This window comes from Rhamphochromis longiceps, linkage group LG7 (genome assembly GCF_057381845.1).
Source record: "Rhamphochromis longiceps isolate RC_006_pf linkage group LG7, R_longiceps_female_GT1.1, whole genome shotgun sequence".
In the NCBI taxonomy this organism is placed as follows: Eukaryota; Metazoa; Chordata; class Actinopteri; order Cichliformes; family Cichlidae; genus Rhamphochromis; species Rhamphochromis longiceps.
Window position 1 is genome coordinate 43779532 of NC_140563.1, and position 24904 is coordinate 43804435.

A 24904-nucleotide genomic window follows, 5' to 3' on the forward strand; every position below is an offset into this window, starting at 1 on the left:
CTCACATCTGGCTGCAGCTGATTTTTCCGGCTCAGCGCCACAAACCTCATCCCAAGCCTTCCGACAAGTCCGCACAATCCACTCATGCTCCTGGTCATCTGGTGGAAAGATCCAAAGGGAAATTATTAGAATTTGTATCTTTTTATTCTTCTTTTTATTCCAGATAAAAGTGAACCATTTAACCATTCTTTTGACCTACACTCTAATAGTACAGATTTAATCATATAAAGGCGCACAGCAAGAAGCATTTTTGGTTGAACTCGCTTAAAACGTTTAAATCAAAAACCTAACAGCAAGCATTATCACACCGCAGGTCGCACTGAGTGCGAGGCAGCACCGTTGAAGTGCCATTTAAGTCTCGGTTAAATCTGTCAAAGCAAGATAAGCCCGACAATTAGCAGAAAATAACTTCTCAGAGCCACTTCAGACACCAATAAATAATAACCCCCACACACAAAAAATGGACGCCAATTTTTTTTCCTTTCTTCTTCTTCTTCTTCTTCTTCTTCTTTTTTAACCGAAACGACTGCCAGAGGAGATGATAATAAACCAGTTTTTCGTTGTTAAAAACTGAAACGAGGAGCTAATTGCAGGGGAAGTCGGCTTTTCTCTCTGGAGCGCGCACAGCTGCACGCACTTGAGCGGCTCGCGGGCCTCACCCCTAGGTTCGACCGCGCGCGGGGCTCCATTGTACAGAGGAGCAGGTCTGCAGCTCTCCCGCTGATTGTGTGTAATTGCCGGCCGAGGGCGTCAACACTAACAGCCTCTTCAAGTGTGAAACGACCTCTCCCCTCATTCTCTGCCTCTCCTTTTCTACCTGCTCTGATCGGGAGGTCAATTGAACGCGACGGACACGCGGGCAGCTGCCGCCGCGGATCTTTGTAACGCATTTTGTTAGCGGAAAAGGTAATTACGGCAGCTCACACATAACTGAGCGGCCACGAGACTGACCTCAATTAACCACCAACCCCCCAAAACCTTCCTTAATGATAATTAGATTGGGGGGCATTTTCATATTTGCTGCAATTTCGCTCTCTTCAGTGTTGGCAGCGTTTATCTCTGGATTTAAGTCACGTGTAATTGGCACCTAAAGTTAGCTGAGGGTACAGGTGGCTGGCGTATTTACATGCGAGGACAGCACTTTTTTGTGATTTTTAAATTTAGCAGTTTTGACGGTGGTAATTATCAGGCAGGATGGGTATAACTGCAGTGAAATCCCGGGGTGTGCGTGCGTGCGTGTGTGTGTGTGTGTGTGGGGGGGGGTAATTATAAGTGGAAAAGCAACACAACAATAACAGAAACAAATTCATCAACAGTTTTCTGGTCGACTAACAACCTACATGGAGAACCTTTATATGAGTGTGTGAGAGGAGGGGAGTGTGTGCAAGCGATAATGGCACCTTGTTAAAGTCTGTTTATCTTAATCCTCAAAATACACTCAGAGAGAAAAGTGTTTCCTTCCAGCCTAATGGCAGTGGTGTAGCACACATGCACACATACATACATACGTATACATGCACACAAAGATATACAGCATGGCTTGACTACAAAAACGAAAATGGGTTTTCTTATAGCACAGTGGTTGCATAAGAGATGAACAAGGTTCTGCTGAAGTAAATCCAGAATTTGGATAATATTCACAGGAACTCTGTGATTCGCTGAGAAACGACCTGACCCTTCACTGGTGCGATCGATGGAGCACACTTTTGGTTTCTAAGCAAAGGCTCTATGGAAATCAACAAAATGAACACTTAGACAAACATTCAAACATACATAAATAAGTCATCTGTCTCCAATTTTAATGTGGTTTTGTGTCTTGATGACACACACATACAACATGAAACAGCGATGGTTTTACAATTTCTAGCTGTAAATGTATTAATCCATCTGCCAGGGCTCACAGGATTAACACAGGAATCCTGTTTTATAGGAAAAGCAGCGTGAGGATATGTTGCACTCCCCAGCGGACCGGCTGACTTCTATCTGTCTGTGAAACACCTTGGCTGGAAGGGGACAAAGGGAGGGGCCGCGCTTTGGTCACCAGAGAGGTGTTTTCCTTGGCAGTGGAATGTGTTCGGTGTGCAGCTTGCTCTGCCCAGAGTCTCAACTGGAAGCGGTTATTCCAGAAACAGGAAAACGCTCAAAATAATATGGCAACACATGGCCCCTTCTGAAGCTGCCTGTTGCCAAGACAGAATGCAGTATTCACAACTGATTGTGTGTGTGTTTGTTTGCAGTAATAACAGAACGTATTCAGGCACTCGCCAGTGGAGATTTCCAGCGCAGATGTGACCTATGCATCCCTCATTCTTTTTAAATTACAGTTTCACAGAGCAGTGCAAAATGTCTTAGTACCTTCAAACTTTTAGCAGCAATCTTCATCAGCAATGGCTAATTAAAGTACTAATGTATGTCCCTGGAAGTCTGCAGCAAAGCAGATTAAAAATAGCCTTGTGAGCTGTTTGTATTTAAAAATATTTAGTCTGTTGATTGTGTGATTTGGATTTAACATTTAACAGTAATCATTTCCCTGTGTTGCAGTCTGTTGGTTTTAATTAAGCTGTGTTTGTCTGTGACACAGTGAGGGTGGAAAGACACAACTGTTGTAACGATCTCATCATAATGAAAATAGAAATTATTAAACAAAAAAACCTCAAACTGCTTCAGAACTGCAGTCTAAAAAAAATCTATAGTGTTGTTTGTTTTTACATCATGTGCATTTATCAAACCTTCTCACCTACAGGCTATCTGGTTCTTTTAAACTGGATTAGAAAATCTCAACTGATTTAGTGAGATCACTCTTAAATAGGGATGGGTATTGATAAGATTTTCACGATTCCGATTCCATTTTCGATTCTGTTTAACGATTCGATTCTCTTATCAATTCTTATTTTTAAAAAAGGAGAACACTAAGGTCGATTAGCTTAGAACTTTGTTTTATATCTTCTCTTTGAACAAGATAGAAATTTAGGAGTAGCATGGCCTTACAAACCCAACAGTGAGATCTTAAGAGATCCACAGCCTATGGCTCTTAAATGGGGTGTCACAGGGTCCCCAGGAAAAAAAATTGTAAATGTAAAATTGTAAAATAAATATTCTTCTGTAGCAATAACAAAGTATAACATAAATTATTCTGTAGCAATTACAAAAGAATATCCAGTAATGTCCCTGCCTACAATTAAACACATTCACTTACCGAAAATCGGGGGCATCTTCTGTGGCAAATGGGTGCAAACCTTTTACCACAAACTTAGACACTGCTCGGTGACATTCGTCTATCCTGGCCTGAAAGGAGACGCTACCGGTAGACTGCAGCGAGAACTGCCAGCATCTGAGCCAGCCAGACTCTGTCTGTCTCTCTCATCATGGTCACCTAAATGCACAGTAATGGCAGGTTTTGTAAGAAGGCAGATCGCGCTAACATAATATGCACTGTTAGTTGATTATTTACCTGCCGCATTAACGGGAGAGGACGTGCAAACGTTACCGCTGCCGCTGGGTTGAGATTCACGAGTCCGGAGCGGAATTAAAAACATGACATTCATTTAAAGTCATCATGTGTTTTGTAAGCAAATGCTTTTGCATATTCGTAGTGTTTCCTCCCTTAATTAAATATCTACTTTGCAAGTATTGCACGTTGCCCTGTTCTCGTAAAGTACAATCAAACTTTTGAGCGTTTGAGCCGCCATGTTTCCTGCCAGCTAAATGGCGTTCCGCAACGTGGTGACATCATTCGGAGTGACTGGAATCGATAAGGGAATCGTTTGCAAAAATGGCAAACAATTCCAAGGAATTGAAACAGTGGGAACCGGTTCTCAACAAGAACCGGTTTTCGATACCCATCCCTACTCTTAAAGTTAGAGCACAAAGGTGCTCCCTCTATCTGCTGCTTGACATGCACTATACTCTTATTTTCCCTTGGTTTATTCTCCAGGTGAGCAATAAGTAACCTACTGCACCACCTACAAACTGCTGTGGGACTTAAGAAGAGGTAGTAAAACCAGAAACAAAATCTGCGATAGATGAATGTGTATTTTGAATCGCTTTCAATAACTGCACAGTGCACACTTCCTTTTTTCCTGTCCTCTGTTCAAAGCAGGAGGTAGCTTTGTATCCAAGTGACCTGTCTGACTCCTGCTCGAGACCCTTTTCCAAACTCCCTTCTTCCAGTGTCATCCAACCAAAAACAATAACTGTGCGGAGCTGTGCCAGTCTTTGAAATGCCTCTCGAATCCTAATGAGAAATTATTTTAACTGAGGCTATGAAATCACTAACTTTAGATATAATAATAATAAAAAAAAAAAAAGATAATTCTTTGCTTGATTAGAATCATAAAACTAATTTAGCAGATAATTTAGGACGGATTAGCTTTTCAAGACTGTATGACCTTAAATGAAATAATAAACAGCAGCCAAGAACGACACACTGACTTCATGCGTCAGCGTGTTGGAGGAGGACACTTATCGTCTATAGGTTAAAAAGATCATTCCGTCGGCTTGCAGAGTCATTTTGGTCAATGATTAAAGTGAATATTTGTAATGGGCTTTGTGGAATTAACTGAGCAGACCACTTGGATTCAGAAAGAGAGGGTCATCCATTACTGTTGTCACTGTTTGAGTTGCAACTATTTGGCGTTGGCATTTATCCAGAGTAACTCACGTTTGAGGAGTGGTTTAGGGTTTGGTGCTGAGCTTGAGTAAACTTGAATATGAGGAACAAATTCCCAATCGTTCTATTAATGGCCAGCATCCTCTTTCATGAAATACAGCTGTATCTGTATCTGAGGCTTATAAAGCAAAAGAGCACCGTAGTTGAGAATGAGTGTGGACAGCCAGCGTATTTGGAGATTGTAAACAGACTGTATATAAAAGATGGAAGTGCATTAGCGTTGCACTCTTTCCAATGGCCAGCAGAGGGCATTAACAATGACCTCGGTAAACATTTTTCTGAGAGGTTCGCAGTCTCAGTCACTGGTTTCTTATTGGATACAGCATTTTCTAAATTATGATCAGCATCAGCCAAAAGGAGGCGAAAACAAGGTGTTTTAGAGTAACAATGCCCTTTGAGTTCTTTGTTTCTGGTTCCAAAACATGCTTATCTCGAGTCTTTACAAATGGACTTTGCTAACCAAAAAGTACAATCAGCTTGGCTACAGCCGTCTTAATACACAACGTATAGTTCGAACTCACTCTTGAATCCTCTTCCCTGTAGCTATTTTGTATTTTGTGTCCACTCCCACCACTTTCCATTATCACTATCACTCTACATGGTCCGTTTTTGACAAATCCCTCCATACATACGGGAACTGACAAGAAAGCGCTTTGACTCCAAAAATAATCTAAAACCTCTTGGGGAAAATTATCAACAGATCCTATTGTTTTGCTGCTTGGCACTGTTCCAAGAAGGACTGTTTGTCCAAGTTTGCAACGGCTTCTTTGCAGAAGGTCCAATTTGGCGGGTAAGGAAAGTTTAGCCAGATATATCCAAGCAGCAACATGTGGTTCCAGGGGGTAAAAATAATAATTTTTGCACCTTAAAAACAAAACTAAAACAACATGAGACTTTGTCTTCATTGGCTTAATTTTTCCCCACAGCGACATAGGGATCTCCTTCCTCTTACTTGCTGCATGCAAACTTCTCCACTGGGAGGGCGGGCCTTCCCTGTGCCCCATCATCCCCGCAGTCCTCATCCTGGGCGGAAACCACGAGGCAATAAATTCAGTCTTCACACCCACTCTGACAAATATGCCTTCACCTCCCAGGGTTGAAAAATAAATCCATACAGGATACGAAGACATTCTTCTCAAGAATTGTATACCAAGACAAAAGGGAGAGTACACATAAGCATAAAGAGTGTATGTAACAGCATTCACCACATACACAACACATCACTCCACACAAACTGCATATGAACAAAGGGGAAAAAAAGAGGCACAGACCCATTAAACAGTTCCTGTTTGACTTCATATTTATCTAAATAAACTCAACTCAACTTCCAACCCCCCCCCCCCAAAAAAAATCTTTCCTTCTTATCCTCCCTTATTCTTTTCCCCCATATCTCCCTTTCTTCATCACTCTGCAGATCAATACCAGAACTATAATGATGATGAACAACTCGCATTAAGGAAAGGATCGTGAACCAAATTTTTGTCTTCTTACACATACCGATGACATCTGGCAAGGATGTGGATCTGTTTGATTCTCTCTCTACACATATGTAAATGAGGTTTGTGTACCGGTGGAAGTAATCTGCATTGTGTTACAAGTAGCTCATCTAAATACAAATATCCTGCCCCGAAATACATTAATACCTCAGGGAGCTCGTGAGTCACCTTGTAACTTGTGCCAAGAATCATTTCTTAAGACTTGTTTGTGATTCCTAAAGAGGAAAAAGAGTCAATCAGATTCAAACACAAAATAAAGCAGATTTGAAAATGGTTAGATAAAAAGCCAGACATTGAAGCTGGACTCTGTCTTATTTAACAATGAAAGAATGTCAGAAAACACTGACTTGTAGGCTTACGGCAATTAAAACCAGTGTTACAAGAGTTTTGCAGGAGTTTGTCAATACATTGCAGAGCACATGTTCAGAGAAAGGACTGCAAACCCCACAGGCATGAGGCCTACTAAGGCCTGAATAAAGTGCACAGCTATCTATGTGGGAGCTGAGATATTTATCCAGATCAGATTGTTGGATCGACTGGGAAGCCACCTGACGACAGCCTGATGTTGTCAGCCCTAGAAACATGACACTGACTATACGTCTTACATTTTCTAGTGATGAAAAATCATGGCAGGGAGACACGACAAACAGAGGATGTCAGAATTTGGGACACCCGACAGACTGCGTTCACTTCGAATCAAGACTTCCAGTCTGGGCACTCGTTCAGTGGAAAAATGTGTCTTCAATTTTCCACTTTTGACAAATAACAAAAGAGAAAAAAAAATTACTGCTGTAGCCTATAGAGGCTTGCCTATCAGATGAAATGCAACAGTGATCTGCAATCAGATAATGCAAGGATAATCCATTAATGTCACTCCATGGGTTCAGTCTTATCAAGACCTTTCCATATGGCCACACTGTATACTTTGAGAGTTGTAGTTATTAAATATGATGAAAGAAAAAGGGTCCTAAAAGCGCTCTAGTAAAGCAAATCCTTCACTGATGCCATTGCCATAACTCACGTTTTTAAAGTGAGTCACTCGTGGATTTTTCCTTTGATCAGATCCACCTTTCCACCATGTCTCGCTTGCCTGAACTATTTGTGTAATCTCGCTGACAGACATACTGTGCAGGCAGATGCACAGAACAGAACGTATGAAACTCTGAAAGAGGAACTGAGGATTTACTATGTTTAAAAGTAGCTTCAATAGAGTTTAATGAAGTTTAGCAAAAGTTCAATCAGAAAGACTAATGCAATTTACATTCTCTCTCTCACCATGTCTCATCAGCAGCTCTCGAACGTCTAGAACAGCCCATTTCAAAAGTGAAAAAATTCACCTACACCCCATACCCTACTTTTTACTTTTTTTTAATCAATCAAGCTTGTGCAGTAGTATCAGAAAAGTCTTGTTTGTGAAATTCAACTGGTGTCATATGATATTTTTCACACAATTGCCCACCTCCCACCTGGATGCACCGCGATAGTCTTGAAACAGTCTTCTGCTCCTGTCAGCGGTCATTTCAGCATCCGATTAGTGCAACCCTTTTCTTCGCCTCGCGCTTTACATCACCACCAGTGTTCACGGTTGTTGTCCTTCCAACTAAGTTCATCACATCCGTCCAGATTCTTTAGCATCACTCTTCAGCCCTGCTCCACCGCTCCCTCCATCAGGGAATATTTGTGCACAGCTCATTCCATCAGTAGCCTCTTAAATATTATGTTACAGTAAAACCCGATCACCAGAGACTCCTCACCTGTGTACCTCACGCCAAATCAATCAATCAATCAATCAATCAATCATTTAACCTCTCAGCCTTGTTTTTTACTTGATTCCCTCCTGTTTGAATTCAGCAACGCGTGTTCTCAGTCACACAGAACCATATTGTGAGGAAATATTTGCTTTCTTCTATGATCCAAGCATTAGTTTAAACATAGGTGCAAAACTTATATTTGCTGTACATACACATGCGGTAAATTTGAAGCTAAGGTTAAATTAATTACATGATTACTGGAATTAATATTGTTTCTAGCTATGGTCAGTCGTAGAAACAAATGGACATACTTTATTAGGTTACTGAATAAATATATTTTAACATAAAGCAATCCATCACTGACAGGTGCTTTACTGGACGTAACACTTTGTGTACATAATTTGAAATGGAAATTTTGTGTTTGAGCTTGCCTTTAATCTTTCTAATTTACCTTGGCGCAACAGGCCACGGTGCCTGGATATTGCTCAGCAGTGGACAGAGCCAGTTTGGCAACAAAACAAGTGGAAAAATGTGCACAAAACCGCAGTGGGGTAAGCAGTGAAAGAGGAGGATTTTGTTGTGAAAATACAGATAATTCTGCTTCTTGTGTGGATCAGGGGTACAAGCTACAAAGTATCCACTAGTATATAACAAAAAATTAATATGAATGAGCACACCTCTCCTAATGGTTAGCGAGCTTTGCTCTCACCTGCGCTCCTGAGAAACCTGCCGGTGTAGGCTGTGACCACTCTGGTGCTGGGGTTATAGAAACCATCTCCACAGTCATAACATCCATCAGGAATGGCTCGTGGAGGATGTAAATCTGTTATCTGAGATTTTCCTGTATGAATAGATGGAATTATTATGATTTGACTGAGGAATGACTTAGAGGTAAAACCATCTATTTGTCAGGCCAGTGATGAACACAGACTCTGGCTCATGAAGCAGGATGACAGAACTGCCTGCATAACTTTGCTAGGTAAAAACAGGGACCGAAATAGAAAGAGCTGTTCAGATAAAACTCATAGTTTACAAATTATCCAGCACTGAGAGGAAGCTTTCAGCCAAACAATACAGAGACTTGGCTTGTACACTATATGCTCATCATTCCTTGTGTGTTTGTTTAGGAGTGGTCTAGAAAATAAGATCCAACCTGCAGGTCTGAGGCCATTGCACCTCTCCGTGTAGAAGCGTCTGTCATAACCATTGCAGTAGCTCCAGTCCTTCTCCTGGTACTGCAGTCCGTCTGCAAAGGTAAATGTCCCCTGGTGTGGAAGCACACACAGACCTGTGAAGTATCCTTATAATTAAGTCTGCTTAATAAAAACCACCTATCAGTGATATCTTACAAGTGGAAAGTGAGGGTTTTCTTTACCAAAGCTGTAATATCTGTATCCTCCCCAATCCCAGTGCACTGTTAGTGAAAGAAATGTAACGTGTGCTCCTCAAATCAGTGAAAAACCCAAGATAATGCACAGATCTCACTGATGACAGTTATCGTACGGAATATTCCAGCAAACTTTGCTGCATGTAAGGTCTGGGTCTGGGTTATTCTGCATACCCCAGGCATGGTTTCTGGAAAGATAAGTTGAAGCTGCGGTTTTCAAATGTCAGTTTTGAGTTCTCTGAGAACCCAGAAGAATTTAAATTTCCCTCCATTGTCTTTCGATTGACGCAGAGCTCTCAGTGATGAATATCTCCAAACCTCAGCAGATAAAACCAAAGCTGTCTGCACAGATACATATCTCAAGGAGAAAGTGGAAAAATATGCCTTTTGGTATTTGGGGTGAACTTTATTTATCCTCAAGGGATGATACAAGAAAGACGCCGTTTGTTGTTCTGCCTCTTTTCTCCCTCATTCTCCCCCCCCCCCCCCCCCCCCCCCAACCAGTCACAGCAGATGGCGGCAGACGGCCGCCTGTTTTTTTTAGTTTGTTTTTTACAGCATTACACTTTCCAGTCATTTTTAGCTATATATCTATATTTTTTCATTGTTCTTCCATGCTTTCCTAATTTTTCCCAATAAAAATATCCTTATAACTGTCAAAATCTTCCAAAAAATACACACATTTTCTTTCAGTGCATAAGTAGAGTTAGATACTCTGGATAGTTTTAATTAGAGTTTAACTAGAGTTCAACTGTTATAGTGATATTTTCAAGACCAATATTAATACTGATATTTGGCTATTTACAAATCTGGTATTGCAACATATCAGCGGATATTTTTTCCCTTTCAGACACACATAACATAAACAGACTTCCCTGGCATTTATTATGTATAGTTATTTATTTAGTTGTTTACATTCTGCATGACTCGACTGAAGCTTTTTGAGCCACTTGAAAAAATATTTTAAGCCATTCATAAGCAGTGTTGGTCAAGTTACTTGAAAATAGTAATTAGTTACTAATTACTGATTACTTCTCCAAGAAAGTAATCCCGTTCCTTTACTGATTTCCTCTTTTCAAAAGTAATTAGTTACTTTATTAGTTACTTTTAAAAAACATGATACACAACCTGAATACATAATAAAGCAATAGACCTGTAATCAAATAAAAAATACTCTTTTTAAAACTTGTTTTATTAGTTTTAAATCTTTTAACTTTATGCACATCGCATCTTGCAAAAAATAAATTATATGCAACAGTCTTTGACTTTGAAGAAATTTGTTTAACATTTAAACTGTTACGGCCCTGGGCCTTGGAGGAAGTGAGACTGCCCCTGCCGCCTAGCAGAAGGAGTCGTAACAAAACCTATTTTCTGCATATTCCAGCATATAAAATAATTTTGTGTTTACACTCACTCTTTCAAATAGATGCAAGTAAAACAGCAAAAAATAAATAAAATAAACGATCCAGCAGCACTAAGTCCTGCCGTTCTTAAATCTATTTTCACTTTTTTTAGCAGAAATGGGGCTGTCAGGGGTTTGCCAGGTGCCGCAACTGTCATGTCAGCGGGGGGATCCGGGGCTTTCTCTGTGAATTTCACATTCATGGCAGTGTCCTAGATAATTGCTCGGATTTGAAGTTTAATTTTTTGCTGTAGAAAGAAGTTTTCCTCCTATGCAGAGTTTACAGTGGAGTTTATGTTTTTGTCACTTTTTGCAGAATAAAACTTGAAGTAATTTAAGTACTTCCAAGCTTTAAACGCTACATGGTCGTGCTCTCTCCTGCACTCCATACTATCCATTGTTGATCTACACACGTCTGTTGCTGCCACAGATGTCGCACACTTGTAAGACATTGTCATGAGACACTCTCACAAACAAAATCACGGTTTAGCAACGCAGTATCGTAGCGTGCTTATGGGAAAGTAACAGTAATCTAATTACTGTTTTGCAATAGTAATCCCTTACTCTACTCATTACTTGAAAAAAGTAATTGGATACAAGTAAGGACAATAAGGACAAGGATCCGAAAAGGATAACTGTAAAGTCAAACAGGAATGTCACCTAAGATAAAGCTCTCAATCTACTACAATAAAGAAATCAAAACAGGAATCCAGAAATCCAACACAGAGATCATAACGGGAAACACCTGAAATAACAATAAACCTCCACAGAAGCCCAAACTCAAATATATTCACAAGGAATTCAATATCCCCAAAACAAAAAACAGCTAAGACCTTGACATTTAGTCTAAGTCATATTCAGAGTACATCTCTGAAACCTGCACTAGGTGTGTAACCAATAAATCTGCTCCATTGAAGTGCACCATTATCTCATGTCAGTGAGCTGATAGGGATCCAGGAGCAGCAGCTTCGATTAATGCTGTTAACTATACAGCATATATATGGGTCGTAATGCTGTAAGGTCTTCCCAGGAGCATGGCTGCTCACTGGTTTCTCCTGGATCCCTGGTTTTCAAGCCTGCTCCTTATGTATTAAGACCAAATCATGCAGCCACTGTCTGACTGAGTGGAAGTGTGTCATGCTTACTCACAATCTTTGCTTAGTTTTTGCTCCCATGACTCTCTGTGCTCTAGAGCTCTTTTTGTGTGCCAGCCAGCCACATTTCTGACATATAGCCTCTCTGGGCTCCAACCTCATACCTTTGCTCCTTGGAACCTCCAGGCCTGCTCATTCTCCACTGCCAGAAGCAGTTTCAGCACCTGCACAACTCTAACTAAGGCTGTGAATAAAGATCCTGAGCGCCTGTAATCTGTGCTCTTCTTATTTTTCTTTTATTTTTTTTATTACATTTGCCAGTTCTTTTAAAAAAGCTAATTGGTATTACAAAAGGATCGCATAGAAAAGGCAAAAATTGGAGGAAACTTCTGGGTTTATTGAATTGTTTAGATTTGTTCTGCATGGAGGTAAGTTGCAGGTCTTTCACTGGCACTAAAAGCAGGTGCTGGGTTGTCTGGGCCAAGGTTTGTCATGGGTAAGAGCTACTATCATTTCAAATGAACCGCAACAGCAGTGATGATAATAATTGTAGTGATTGCTATTGCAGTGAGGTTCATGAAAGTTTACTTTAGAGCAGGAGAGGCTAAAGATCCTACCGAAAAAAGGCAAACCTAATTACTACGATAATAACTGTGAGTGATTACTAAAAGGGACCAGATGTAATATCAGATAATATCAGCTATAACCAATGTGAAACACACACAGTTATGCATGTGGCTGCAGACAGTCTGACATGAAGGGATGGACACGCATACAAAACTGTTCACCTGTTTGGCTATGCCGTTTTCCCAGGTACTCTCATATTTACTTCCATTTGGAAAGTACAGCACTCCTTTGCCATGGAACATTCCATCTTTCATCTCTCCCACATATCTTGTATTTGTAGGGAAGGTGTACTCTCCTTCACCTTCCATCCTGAAGCAGAGAAAAAACACACTGTTTTATGGACTGTGTTTGAGTATACGAGCACACACAAACACACGCACACATGCAAACACTGTGTCTGTGGCTCTTTTTCACAACAACGGCCAAACTACCTGCCAAATTTTGTTGCCCCATTGTAACTGCTTCCGATATGCTCCATTAACACAATGTCCTGCTTTCTATGTAGGGTGGAAAAAGCATGCAAAGTCGATCTAAAAACAATAAAAAAAACTGAAAACAGCAGTGAAGCGGTATACCGTTACCATGGCAATGACGCAACAATACGACTGTTGAACAAGTTATTGGTTTCTACTCATCTTAAAAAAATGTTTTTTTCATAGTTTGTTGGATTTATTCATTTTTAAATAAAATATGATAAATGTCAATCCAATTTTATTTTCTTAAAAGTCTTTTGACAGTGCGCATGCGGCTCCGCGTCGCTCTGTGAATTGCGTCATCAGCGGGCCACTAGCTGATAGTAGCAGGGGAAGTTAACTGACCTTCTCTACGGCCTCGTCGCTCGCACGTCTGACGAGGACCTTGAATGTTTTTCACCAGCGGTATTTGAGCTTCTTGATTTCTTTAACTGCACATCTACACAGTCATGCCCACAAAGCTGGAAGTACCCACCCTGCAGGAGATGAAGGTGGACGAGGTGAGCGGCCATTATTGTTTAGCATGAATGAAGAAGACGGGACAAGCCAGCTAAGTAGCTAGCTGAAGGGATAGCTGCTGCACGGTTCATTTGAAAAGCTGTAAACTTTAAGCCACTAGCTTTACTTGCTAAGATAGTTATATTATATTGATGAATGCTATACACACGTGAGTGAATATTTACTATAGCACAGGAAGGTGTTAAATATTTCGGGCGCCTTTATAACTATTTTTGACAACAATATATGGCGTTAACGTCTTGAGTCTTTTAAGTTTAGCAAATGTGCATTCAGAATGTACATTTGGTTATACCTGTCAGGGTGAAAGGAGCTTTCGATTCCATTCGGTTCTTATACCAGTCTGTTGTAGCAGTGCTATTTGACATATTGAACTTGTCCTTGGAAGTCAGGTGATAGCTGTCAGCAGCAGCAGCCTGTGCCTGTCCAACAATAATAGCACCGTGGATATAATAAACGAGCCTGCACCATTAAATTAGATCTGTCCTAACATCCTAGCACTTGATCAAGCTTTTGCTAAAGCATACTCTTTCAGCTTGTGAGACAAACTTTCTTTAAGTACAGTATGACTTTTGTTAAATACCTGGCAAGACCCCTGCAGATATTTTAAAGAGAACATGAAGAGAAGAATATAGTGTATATATACACAGATATATTTACATGTTGTAGAAATGCACCAACATGTTTACCTTGTTGAAAGATTTTGATATTGATATTTGATACAGATAGTAAATTCACTTATATTGGAAGTAATGGCTGAACAGGGTCAGATAGAAGCAATGCTTGTATATATCTGACCTGCATTCATATTGTTAAAGCTGCCTTACCCTCCAAAAGAGAAGACACAAAGAAAACAGCTATATCATTAACTTATGTAGCCCTCAGAAATATTGTTGTAGATAATATAAATCATTTAAATGTAAATAGCGTTTAATAATGTCATTTTTACTACATAATTCAACACCAGCAACAGAGATATTATTATTTAATCTCAGTTTTTTCTTTTACTTTAGCTTTTTGTATATTTAAATCCTGAAACTGTCACAAATAATGTTTACACTCCTGTTTCATTTGTGAACATTTGATTTCACCTTAAACATTATTTGCATTATTTTTCAAAAATAAAACAAATCATTACATTTCATAATGTGTCAAATGGCATCAATGGCAAACAGTGGTTGATGTCTGTTTTTGTTTTGTTTTTTGTTTTTTCTCACATTAATTTTGTGCTGGCTAAATGTTTACATGTGTAGGGTGACGAGGAGATTAAAAAAAGTTCAGAAATAAATAAGCAAATGTTTTCCTTTGATAAAATGGAAATGCAAAACAAGTAGATGCATGCGTTGGCTATAGCTAAATTTTTATTATAACACTGACCAGGCCGCAATTTTACCATGGGGGCAGTCCTAGTAAAATATTCAGATTTTAAAAAAGCCAGAATTTGTGGGCTAAAGTGGTCATTCTCATGTTAGAATTTGTACTTCTGTGTAGAGTTTTGCTTCATAATGTATTTATTTATTGTATAGGTTGTGTTTCTTATTGGACAAAAATAAACAGTCAACAGTTCAGATGCTCAAGGACATGTTTTCACAGCAGAAGCTCTTAATATGTTGAGCGTGCCTGCTCTTCATGAGATAATAATGCATATAGCAGCTATAAATTAAATCACATTAGTAGTGATCACTACAAGGCAGTTGTAATGGGAATATTAAAGTAGCAACACAGCTCTTTCTTTATGTCACATCATGCTGTTTTTTCTTTATTAACTGATCAATACAAGGTTCATTTACAATTCCTACTGGGAACTGCATCCAGGCTTTTGTTTGTGTTTTTTTAAACACAGCCCATCTAGAGAGAGACATTGCAAATAAACTTTGGCTTCACTGTGGTCTGTCTTATGTTTCTTGTTGATATACCAAAATAAAACTAGTACTAAGTGCTACCTTAATATACACTCTTGTTGAGTTGGTGCTATATACATAAAATTGAAGTGAACTAAAGTGTGTCTCATGAAAACACCAATTGCATAATTGTTATTTGTTAGTGTCTCTTGTAGTTATGTTCCTTTTTCATTCTAATTGTCTTCCATGTGTTGCTTTCTGTGCAGATAAAAGTGTCCTCTTCGGTACTGAAGGCTGCTGCCCACCATTATGGCTCCCAATGTGACAAACCCAACAAAGAGTTCATGCTCTGCCGTTGGGAGGAGAAGGATCCCCGGAAGTGCCTAGAGGAAGGGAGAAAGGTCAATGAGTGTGCACTCAACTTCTTCAGGTAGTAGTTTGGTGCCATATAGTTCTGGTATGAATGGACACAATATCTGAAAGTGAACACTGAAAGCAGGAGACTATATACAAACAGGACTGGATTGATGAGGTCTTAGACGTATTGTCTGAGCAGTCTGAATGGTGAAAGGATGAGCTTTGTCATTTCTGCGAGAATAACATTTTTCCTTATGCCTTGGCTTGACGTTGTCATGATATTTGACAGAAAGGCGATACTCCGGTGATTAGGCAGAGTAATCATATTTTTAGAGCTGAGGGCTGCTGCATTGTTGTCATCTGCAAAAGTGAACAGTGTGCTTGTGGTCAGAGAGTGATTGAAAATGTGGCTTGACTTTGGAGCCAGCTGAAAGTGCAGACTGTGGGAGTCCATGTGAAACTCTGGTCAGATACTTTTGCATTTCTTGGTGATGGGCATGTGGGTAAGAGAATGTGTTCTGAGGTTTCCAATGCTGCTCTTGGGCAGTTGTGCCTTCATAGTTCAAAGTTGTTGAAGACTGCAGAGTTGGGAAGTTTCATATTCTGTGTCTTCTACTGCTAATAAGGTTTTCAATCTTTTGACTTTTGGTTAAAATAAATTATTAACATAACTGAGTAAACGTCATGGTAAAGTTGAATATGTGACTTAAAAGTAGTGCAAGGGAAGAAAAAGGTGGTGATAATCAGGTTTCCATGTAACATCAAGGATGGAGAAGAGCAACTAGATTCTAGAGAAGTAAGCATTTTTTCCATTATTACCTACTCGTCTCAATGCGACAAGTCATTTTCCATTACAGTCGAGTACTACCTAATGTGTACGTGGGGTTGTTATATTAACACGGCTCAACGTCCCGTGACATCATTTGTATGCAACATGAATGCTACAACATTGAGGTGATGTTATACCTGCAGTGCAGTCAGTGGCTTTTTGTCAGAATCGGGGACCACAGTGTTAGTTCTGTTAGTGTTAGTCAGTGTTAGTTCCCTTGTTGCTGGTTTGCAAAAATGGTGGTTTTGATTTTTGTGAAGGAGACACTCTCATTATTTATCAAGTGATGCTACTGACTAGCCAATCGGTGACATGCAGTCTGACAACGTCACATTTTCTGATTGCTTTGAACCTCGATTGAGTAGGTACTAAAAAAGTACCATGTACCTGGTACTATCACCTAATACAGCGGTCCCCAACCTTTTTTGCACCATGGACCGGTTTAATGTAAGACAATATTTTCACGGACCAGCCTTTAAGGTGCCGTGGATGAATACAACAAAATAAAATGATACGACCAAGACAAAAACTGTGGTATTTTGTAAATTTATTAATAATAAGCGAATTCACTGTGTAATTGTGTAACTTTATTAGCAGCGTCCTCCTGAAATGCACCAACAACATTGAGAGTAACACCCTCCTCTCTGCCCCTTTATGCTCTCTGGTCGCTATGGTAACGGGTAAATATATCTTTCAAAACAAGACACACAACTACAACACGAGAAAAGACCCAGGGAAACCAAGCTAACAATAAAATCCCTGAAAACCATAAATTTCACACCCGAGCCTCAACTCTCGCAGCCTGGTATCAAACAACCCAGTCCGAATAAATGTGTTAATTTCCACCTTTAGCAGGAACAGGAAAGAACTGTTGGAGTTTGTTGAGGTAGCTGCCTTTTAGGTACTCATCATGGGAGGCTGATGCTTGGCTTTCAGACACGGCCGTGCTGATCCTGTTGTTGTGCACTAGGGAACATAAATTTATGGCGTTGCTATAGCAATGATATAGTGATATGACATTTTTTATATCACATAAAAATTTATATGGGTGTTATCCAAGGACCAAGGGATGATAAGTGGTATACAAAAATCAATATGCAAACAATGTATTTGTGTTTTCCAGACACAAAAGGAGGAGATGCTGCCAGTGTATTAAAGCAGCTAAAAGAGCAGCATGAGATCAGTTAAACAAATTAATTAATTAAAAAGATTGTAATGATAAAATCCAAAGTATGTCATCCTGAAATCCATGCTACCATTTGGTTTGAGACTGTGTGCACTGCTGTTGCGAAATCAGTTTTGCCTAAAATGTTTTCAATGGCTAATTTAAAGTATGTGAAACATTACTGGGTGATTCAGCATCTCGATCATGACATCACCCAGGCTCAGGAACTACAGGAAGTGCAGAATTATTAGGCAAGTTGTATTTTTGAGGAATAATTTTATTATTGAACAACAACCATGTTCTCAATGAACCCAAAAAACTCATTAATATCAAAGCTGAATGTTTTTGGAAGTAGTTTTTAGTTTGTTTTTAGTTTTAGCTATTTTAGGGGGATATCTGTGTGCAGGTGACTATTACTGTGCATAATTATTAGGCAACTCAACAAAAAACAAATATATACCCATTTCAATTATTTATTTTTACCAGTGAAACCAATATAACATCTCCACATTCACAAATATACATTTCTGACATTCAAAAACAAAACAAAAACAAATCGGCGACCAATATAGCCACCTTTCTTTGCAAGGACACTCAAAAGCCTGCCATCCCTGGATTCTGTCAGTGTTTTGATCTGTTCACCATCAACATTGCGTGCAGCAGCAACCACAGCCTCCCAGACACTGTTCAGAGAGGTGTACTGTTTTCCCTCCTTGTAAATCTCACATTTGATGATGGACCACAGGTTCTCAATGGGGTTCAGATCAGGTGAACAAGGAGGCCATGTCATTAGTTTTTCTTCTTTTATACCCTTTCTTGCCAGCCACGCTGTGGAGTACTTGGACGCGTGTGATGGAGCATTGTCCTGCATGAAAATCATGTTTTTCTTGAAGGATGCAGACTTCTTCCTGTACCACTGCTTGAAGAAGGTGTCTTCCAGAAACTGGCAGTAGGACTGGGAGTTGAGCTTGACTCCATCCTCAACCCGAAAAGGCCCCACAAGCTCATCTTTGATGATACCAGCCCAAACCAGTACTCCACCTCCACCTTGCTGGCGTCTGAGTCGGACTGGAGCTCTCTGCCCTTTACCAATCCAGCCACGGGCCCATCCATCTGGCCCATCAAGACTCACTCTCATTTCATCAGTCCATAAAACCTTAGAAAAACCAGTCTTGAGATATTTCTTGGCCCAGTCTTGACGTTTCAGCTTGTGTGTCTTGTTCAGTGGTGGTCGTCTTTCAGCCTTTCTTACCTTGGCCATGTCTCTGAGTATTGCACACCTTGTGCTTTTGGGCACTCCAGTGATGTTGCAGCTCTGAAATATGGCCAAACTGGTGGCAAGTGGCATCTTGGCAGCTGCACGCTTGACTTTTCTCAGTTCATGGGCAGTTATTTTGCACCTTGGTTTTTCCACATGCTTCTTGCGACCCTGTTGACTATTTTGAATGAAACGCTTGATTGTTCGATGATCACGCTTCAGAAGCTTTGCAATTTTGAGACTGCTGCATCCCTCTGCAAGATAGCTCACTATTTTTGACTTTTCTGAGCCTGTCAAGTCCTTCTTTTGACTCATTTTGCCAAAGGAAAGGACGTTGCCTAATAATTATGCACACCTGATATAGGGTGTTGATGTCATTAGACCACACCCCTTCTCATTACAGAGATGCACATCACCTAATATGCTTAATTGGTAGTAGGCTTTCGAGCCTATACAGCTTGGAGTAAGACAACATGCATGAAGAGGATGATGTGGACAAAATACTCATTTGCCTAATAATTCTGCACTCCCTGTAAGGCTGGTCATCTACTGATCAGAAGGTCGGTGGTTCAGTGTGACAATTATCCAAAGTACATCCTAATGTAAGATGGGGGAGGATGAGTGCTCAACTTGTGCACTAAGTTATGGGAAGAAACCTTTAAATCTTGTTGTATTTTGCTGGTTGATTTATGCAGTGACATTTTTTAATGAGATCAGTATGAGCCTCAATAGATATTTCATCAAAATTTCAGTTACTTCAACTTTAGGGTTGTTGCCGCATACGTTGAAGAGTTATTTTCCATTGTGTAATGTGTGATAATCACACAGCCGCTTGCACTTTTGCATCATTTGTCCTGTTGAGTCACTATTTGTTTCCACAAAGCTTTTTATTTATCATGTTCTCTTTACTTATTGATCAGTATATTGATTTTGACTTTATAAAAATCAGTTCCAGATGGTCATTTCTCTGTTCTGAGTTACTCAGCCTCTTCTCTAAATTATCCAAAAACATAAGAATAAATCATCAACTTGAGCTCATTAAGTGTGATGTAGAAAACACTCCAGTAATTTTCCCTCTCTTTAGTAGAAAAAGTGGCCGATTTAGAACATGAATAAGAAAATTACCCATGAAGCGTATTGTGTCCATAAAACTTTGTGGTCTGGCCTTTTTCACTCTTAAGTGCAGTGTCTGTGTTTACTGAAAAGTTTTATTCTGAGCTTTGGTTATGTTGTGATGCCTGTGCAGCAACTGAGGTGCTTTTGTGAGAGAAAAACCTGCAATTATGATAATGAAGATAGATTTGAGAAAAGTTGTAATTGCACCAGGGGCCTGTTTTGATTCTCTGGTGTTTCTGGCAACTGCCAGCCACCTTTAGGTGTTCTTGTTATAGAAAACCAGCCCATAGCAATCAGATTCAATCAACAAGTGACTGCTCACAAGCAGAGTAACCATACGCTGATATAAGTTCTTAAATACATTTGGTTTCTTAAATTTGAGCAGCTCTGTCCTTTACATTCTTGAATTATTGACTCCTATGATATGCATTCTTTTGAAAATCCCACTGACTGGTGGGATACTGGTGCTGATTGGTGTCAGCTGACTGGTGTCAGCACCAGTATCATACAACTAGGCATCAAAACATCAAAATTACCTGCCTAATATTGTGTAGGTACCCCTTATCACCCACCAAAACATCTCTCAGTGGTCGCTGGATTGATGGGATCTCTGGATGGTGTCCTGTAGGATGTGGAGAGGAGCCTCTGTGCATCTGACTTAGTTTGCTTCCTCCAAACTTCCCAGATTGGGATCTAGGAACTCTGGAGGTCAGGCCAGTGACTTAGGCCACTTTTGCACTCTGACAGGGCACATTTCCGCAGGGTGGAGGCCACTGCTGTCGGGGAGTGCTTTCACTTTTTGGAGGGTGAAGGTGTTAGCAGTGGGTGTGTTGGTGTCTGTCTGCGACATGGGTGGTGTGCGTCAAAGTGCTAGTCACATGAATGCTGGGATCATTTCCCAGAGAACACCGCATTTAAACAATACAGTCAATATTATGAATTTCATCTTTGTGGTTTTAATGTTTCAATAATGGATGATGGATAAAAATGAATTATATTTTAAGAGAAAGATTTCCACTTCATGCGTTGCAGATTCAGTCTGTATGAAGATTAATCCTGCTTCTGCATGTTATGATGTGTGTCTGTCTGCACTGTGCCTTTTAGGCAAATCAAGGGGAACTGTGCCGAGTCCTTCACGGAGTACTGGACCTGCCTGGATTACTCAAACTTGGCAGAACTCCGTCACTGCCGTAAACAGCAGCACGCTTTCGACAGCTGCGTCCTTGAGAAACTGGGATGGGAGAGACCTGACTTGGGAGATCTGTCTAAGGTGAGACTGGTGAGGGATTAACTTGTGCATTTGCAGTGTGAGTACTGTAGCTCGGTTGATGGGCTCTATTCATGTTGATTGTGGGGTATGTATGATTGCATCTTATGCAGTCTCATTCAGCTACAGTTCTGAGCAGGCAAATAGTTTTATGCTGCTTTGTTTTTTTCTCTTTCCATAAAACCAGCATTTTTAAGGGGCTTGTATAACACTGGCAATCACTAATTTAGGTATCAGCAATCAAAACGGAGCCAAAAAGCGATGCTAACAATAGATTATTAGACATTTATTTATGTAGTCTTTTAAAAGGACTTCTGCAAAAAAAAAAAAAACAACAACCCAAAAACCTGGGAGCGTTTGAATGGTTGTAATCAACTTTCTGGCTGTCTTTCATTTGTTAGACAGAGATATTGTGCACCGACTCAAACATGTGAGCCAGCAAAGAAAAGAACAAAAATGTGACTTTGTAAAACTGTGAAAAATGTTCTTGTTTAACTCATTCACTGCCAGGGTTTTTGAGCATTTTTACTCATTTTTGAAGAGCCACAGAAAACTGTGTGTTATGATCATATAAACGCTGAACCTACCAAAATGAAGAACAGACTCTCTTCTTCCATCCAAAAAAAAAAAGCTTGTTTCTACCATTTTCCGTTCTTTAGTAATCAGCTGTAGAAGAGAGGTGGGTTCCACCAAAAATGCCTGTTTTGACCAAAAAAAGGGAGAAAACGAGCTTTTTGTGAAAAATACATTTCAAGCAGTCTGATGTTCACTGACAAGCTGCCCGAGGTTGTATTCTAGCCCCTCCCATTGAAAACGTAATTGACGTCTATAGACGTCAATGGCAGTCAACGTAAGTTTTTCAATTGACGTCTATAGACGTCAATGGCAGTGAATGAGTTAATGTGCATCTGGACCAAGTTTCTGGCTGCTTATATATTTAAAACAGATTCCATTTTTGTTACTCATTTTGGAACTTAAATTAGCAAACTGTTTTTTGTAAGAAAGGTTAGGAGGCAAATGGTGTGAAGGTGGGACAAAGGGGACAGTCTGGATGATTTTGGGGGAAACAAAGAGGTGCAGGGATATAAATCATGACAAGGGATGAGATGGAAGGCCCAGTGAAAGGCTAAGGAAATGTTCAGGGCTTCAGCTGTTGACAACTTTTGTATGGTTTCATTTTAGCATGGACCTATTATGCGGTTTAAGCATAATCTCTTGTCAGAGATTGGCACGGAGCATGTGCTCTATTGTTTCCTAATAACTGCCATGTTTGACATCAGTGTGTCAATTAATATTTGAGTGAGTCTTCAGTGTGTTTATACTGTGTATGTCTGAGAATTTATGGTTTGTGTGTTGCTTTTCTTCCTTAGGTCACCAAAGTGTCAACCTCGCGGCCCCTGCCAGAGAACCCCTACCACTCTAGACCTCGTCCAGAGCCCAACCAAACCATCGAGGGCAAACTGGAGCCTGCCAAACATGGCAGCAGGTTATTCTTCTGGAACTGGTGAGGCAGCTCTGGAAAATCAGTCACCCTCCAAAGCCGTGGGCTCTGTCCAAAAACAGCTAGGCTTCTTGTGACTGTTGATACTTCTAAGATAGTTCTAAGGTTTGAATTTCTGACCTGCAAACACGAGCATTAAGGATGCTGGATTTGGACAGGGTTCATGCCTGAACAGTCATTTCTTTTTTTGCAGCTGTACCTCAAACATTGTCCAATAGTTTGATTAAGGAACAAAGTCCATGAGTCCACCACTTCTGTAAATGTAAAAAAGTGAACAAAAGCAACATACTGTTATTATTGTTGTCCGAAAATAAAGAGATAAATTATAAAGGAGCTTTCTGTTTTTATTTTAAATTTATTTCAATGCTCAGTTAATATTACTAATGTGTTTTAACATCTTAAGCATTTCTGACTTTTAAAAAAATATATACTTTAAGGTTATTAGGAGCTGCAAGTCTGTGTTTTGTCAGAGTGATTCAAGGTGAGGTTAAAGGTCAGGGTTCAGGGTCACTACCTGAAGCAAGAGAGCGCTGCTGCTGCTTCCTCATTTTCTCTCGGCTCACTTCCTGCCTCTGACCTGGACTGGAAGAAGACCAGAAGGGTAATTTTCAGAGATGCACGGTGAAGTGTGTTTATTGCTGCACGTGTTCATGACCTTGAGTGGAAGGAGGTGAGAAGCCTTTTGAAAGTGGCCCGCTGGTCTGTGGAACATGTAAGACTGTGCCAATGTACACACACGTGCTCACGTATCACTGGGATGGTGTCCAGGATCCAAGCTTATCTACAGTGTGGTGCGGGAGACCGGTTTGAAGACAACTTACTGTAAGGCCTCAGAGTTTGTCTCAGCCCACATAGCAACTGTTTAAAATCTATACTGGCAGCAGCAGTCGCGATTTGGTCCATTCCAAACATGAGACGAGTCTCTGACCTCTGCCATGTGGGTGACTTCTGTGGGAAAAATGGTAACATAAAATTTGACATCTTTCTCATACTCACAAGCAGAGATGTGGCCCTGGGGTTTTTATGTACCATTAAAAAACACTTTTTTTAATGGTGCAAAAACAAAGTGAGTTAACAAAGGATAGTTTTCTGCTGACGGTCTCTGAGAATATATATATATATATATATATATATATATATATATATATATATATATATATATATATTATTATTTTCCCACAAGTTACATTTTATCCTACACACAACAATTTCAGCACAGTAGGACCCCATTTCCCAAAACAATCATATTCTTTCTTTGTGTACAGAAACACTGAATGCAGTCATGTAAAAAATAATCCCTTGCATACACCCCACCAAAATTTGGTTGCCTTTTAATTATGTGTTCATACAAGCTAGCTTGTGATCTTTGTTGAAGTGGCTATTTAAAAAGGTAAGATACTTAAAAGAAATTACACTTAACTGACATTATTTGGTCATTTTCAGAATGATCCGTTTTCTTGCTTATTGAGTATAGTTTTCCAAGGGGCTTGGAAAAAGTAAGTCAAAATTGCAGGCCCTACGATCTCTTACTTAAACTTCTGACATCTACAGTCTACTTTTCTTTCTGACGTTGAAGAGTGTGATGCTATCATGCCAAAAGCTAGGTATGATAGCAAAAGGATTCACGGGGGGGGGCCTTCTGGATACCTATGACTGTGATAAGATCTCCCATTTATTTGCAATTAACAGTTTCCATGTAAGAACTATCAAAGTCAGTATTGCCATATAAACAGGACAAAATAAGAGTTCCATCTTTGGCCCACAGTGTGCAAACGAGATGAATAAAGACTCAAATGTAAAGATATAAAAAAGATAAAGAATGCAAGAATTATTAATATGCAGTATTGCAGGGACTTGAGTGACTAAAAGGGTATTCAGAAGTGGCTTAGCACATCATTTAATGCAAAAAGAAATCTTCAATATTTGTCATGATCTTATTCAAGCGCCTGGAGGAAACTGGTGTGATGGGTTCTGTGTAAGTAGTACATGCAAAACTAGAGTTTCTAAATAATGTACTTTGGACAGATGGATGTTAGAGTTTTGTCCGCAGTGACGTTAGACCAGCTCGATGCAGACCGTAGGCGATTCTTCAGGGGAAGAACCTCAAATCAACTATGAAGCATGGTGGTGAAAATGTTATAGTTTGGGGTTGCTT

At 39.9% G+C, this 24904-nt stretch overlaps 2 protein-coding genes across 2 annotated transcripts in view; one reads left to right on the forward strand and one right to left on the reverse strand.

The window, feature by feature from the left end:
• Positions 1-12996, reverse strand: part of morn5 (MORN repeat containing 5) — a 15631-nt gene extending 2635 nt beyond the window's left edge. Inside the window, exons 1-5 of the mRNA XM_085413776.1 lie at positions 12858-12996; positions 12588-12735; positions 9070-9181; positions 8626-8757; positions 46-98 (exon numbers count right to left, since the gene is read on the reverse strand). Of these exons, the coding sequence (XP_085269902.1) occupies positions 46-98; positions 8626-8757; positions 9070-9181; positions 12588-12735; positions 12858-12904 (492 nt within the window). The 5' untranslated portion in view covers positions 12905-12996. The remainder of the gene's footprint in view (positions 1-45; positions 99-8625; positions 8758-9069; positions 9182-12587; positions 12736-12857) is intronic.
• A 207-nt stretch (positions 12997-13203) lies between these two features.
• ndufa8 (NADH:ubiquinone oxidoreductase subunit A8) lies at positions 13204-23079 on the forward strand. Its single transcript, XM_085413777.1, has 4 exons — positions 13204-13399; positions 15523-15686; positions 21086-21251; positions 22619-23079. Exons 1-4 carry the CDS (start codon positions 13349-13351, stop codon positions 22754-22756), a joined length of 519 nt encoding a protein of 172 aa, XP_085269903.1. The 5' UTR covers positions 13204-13348; the 3' UTR covers positions 22757-23079.
• Positions 23080-24904: the final 1825 nt, after the last annotated feature.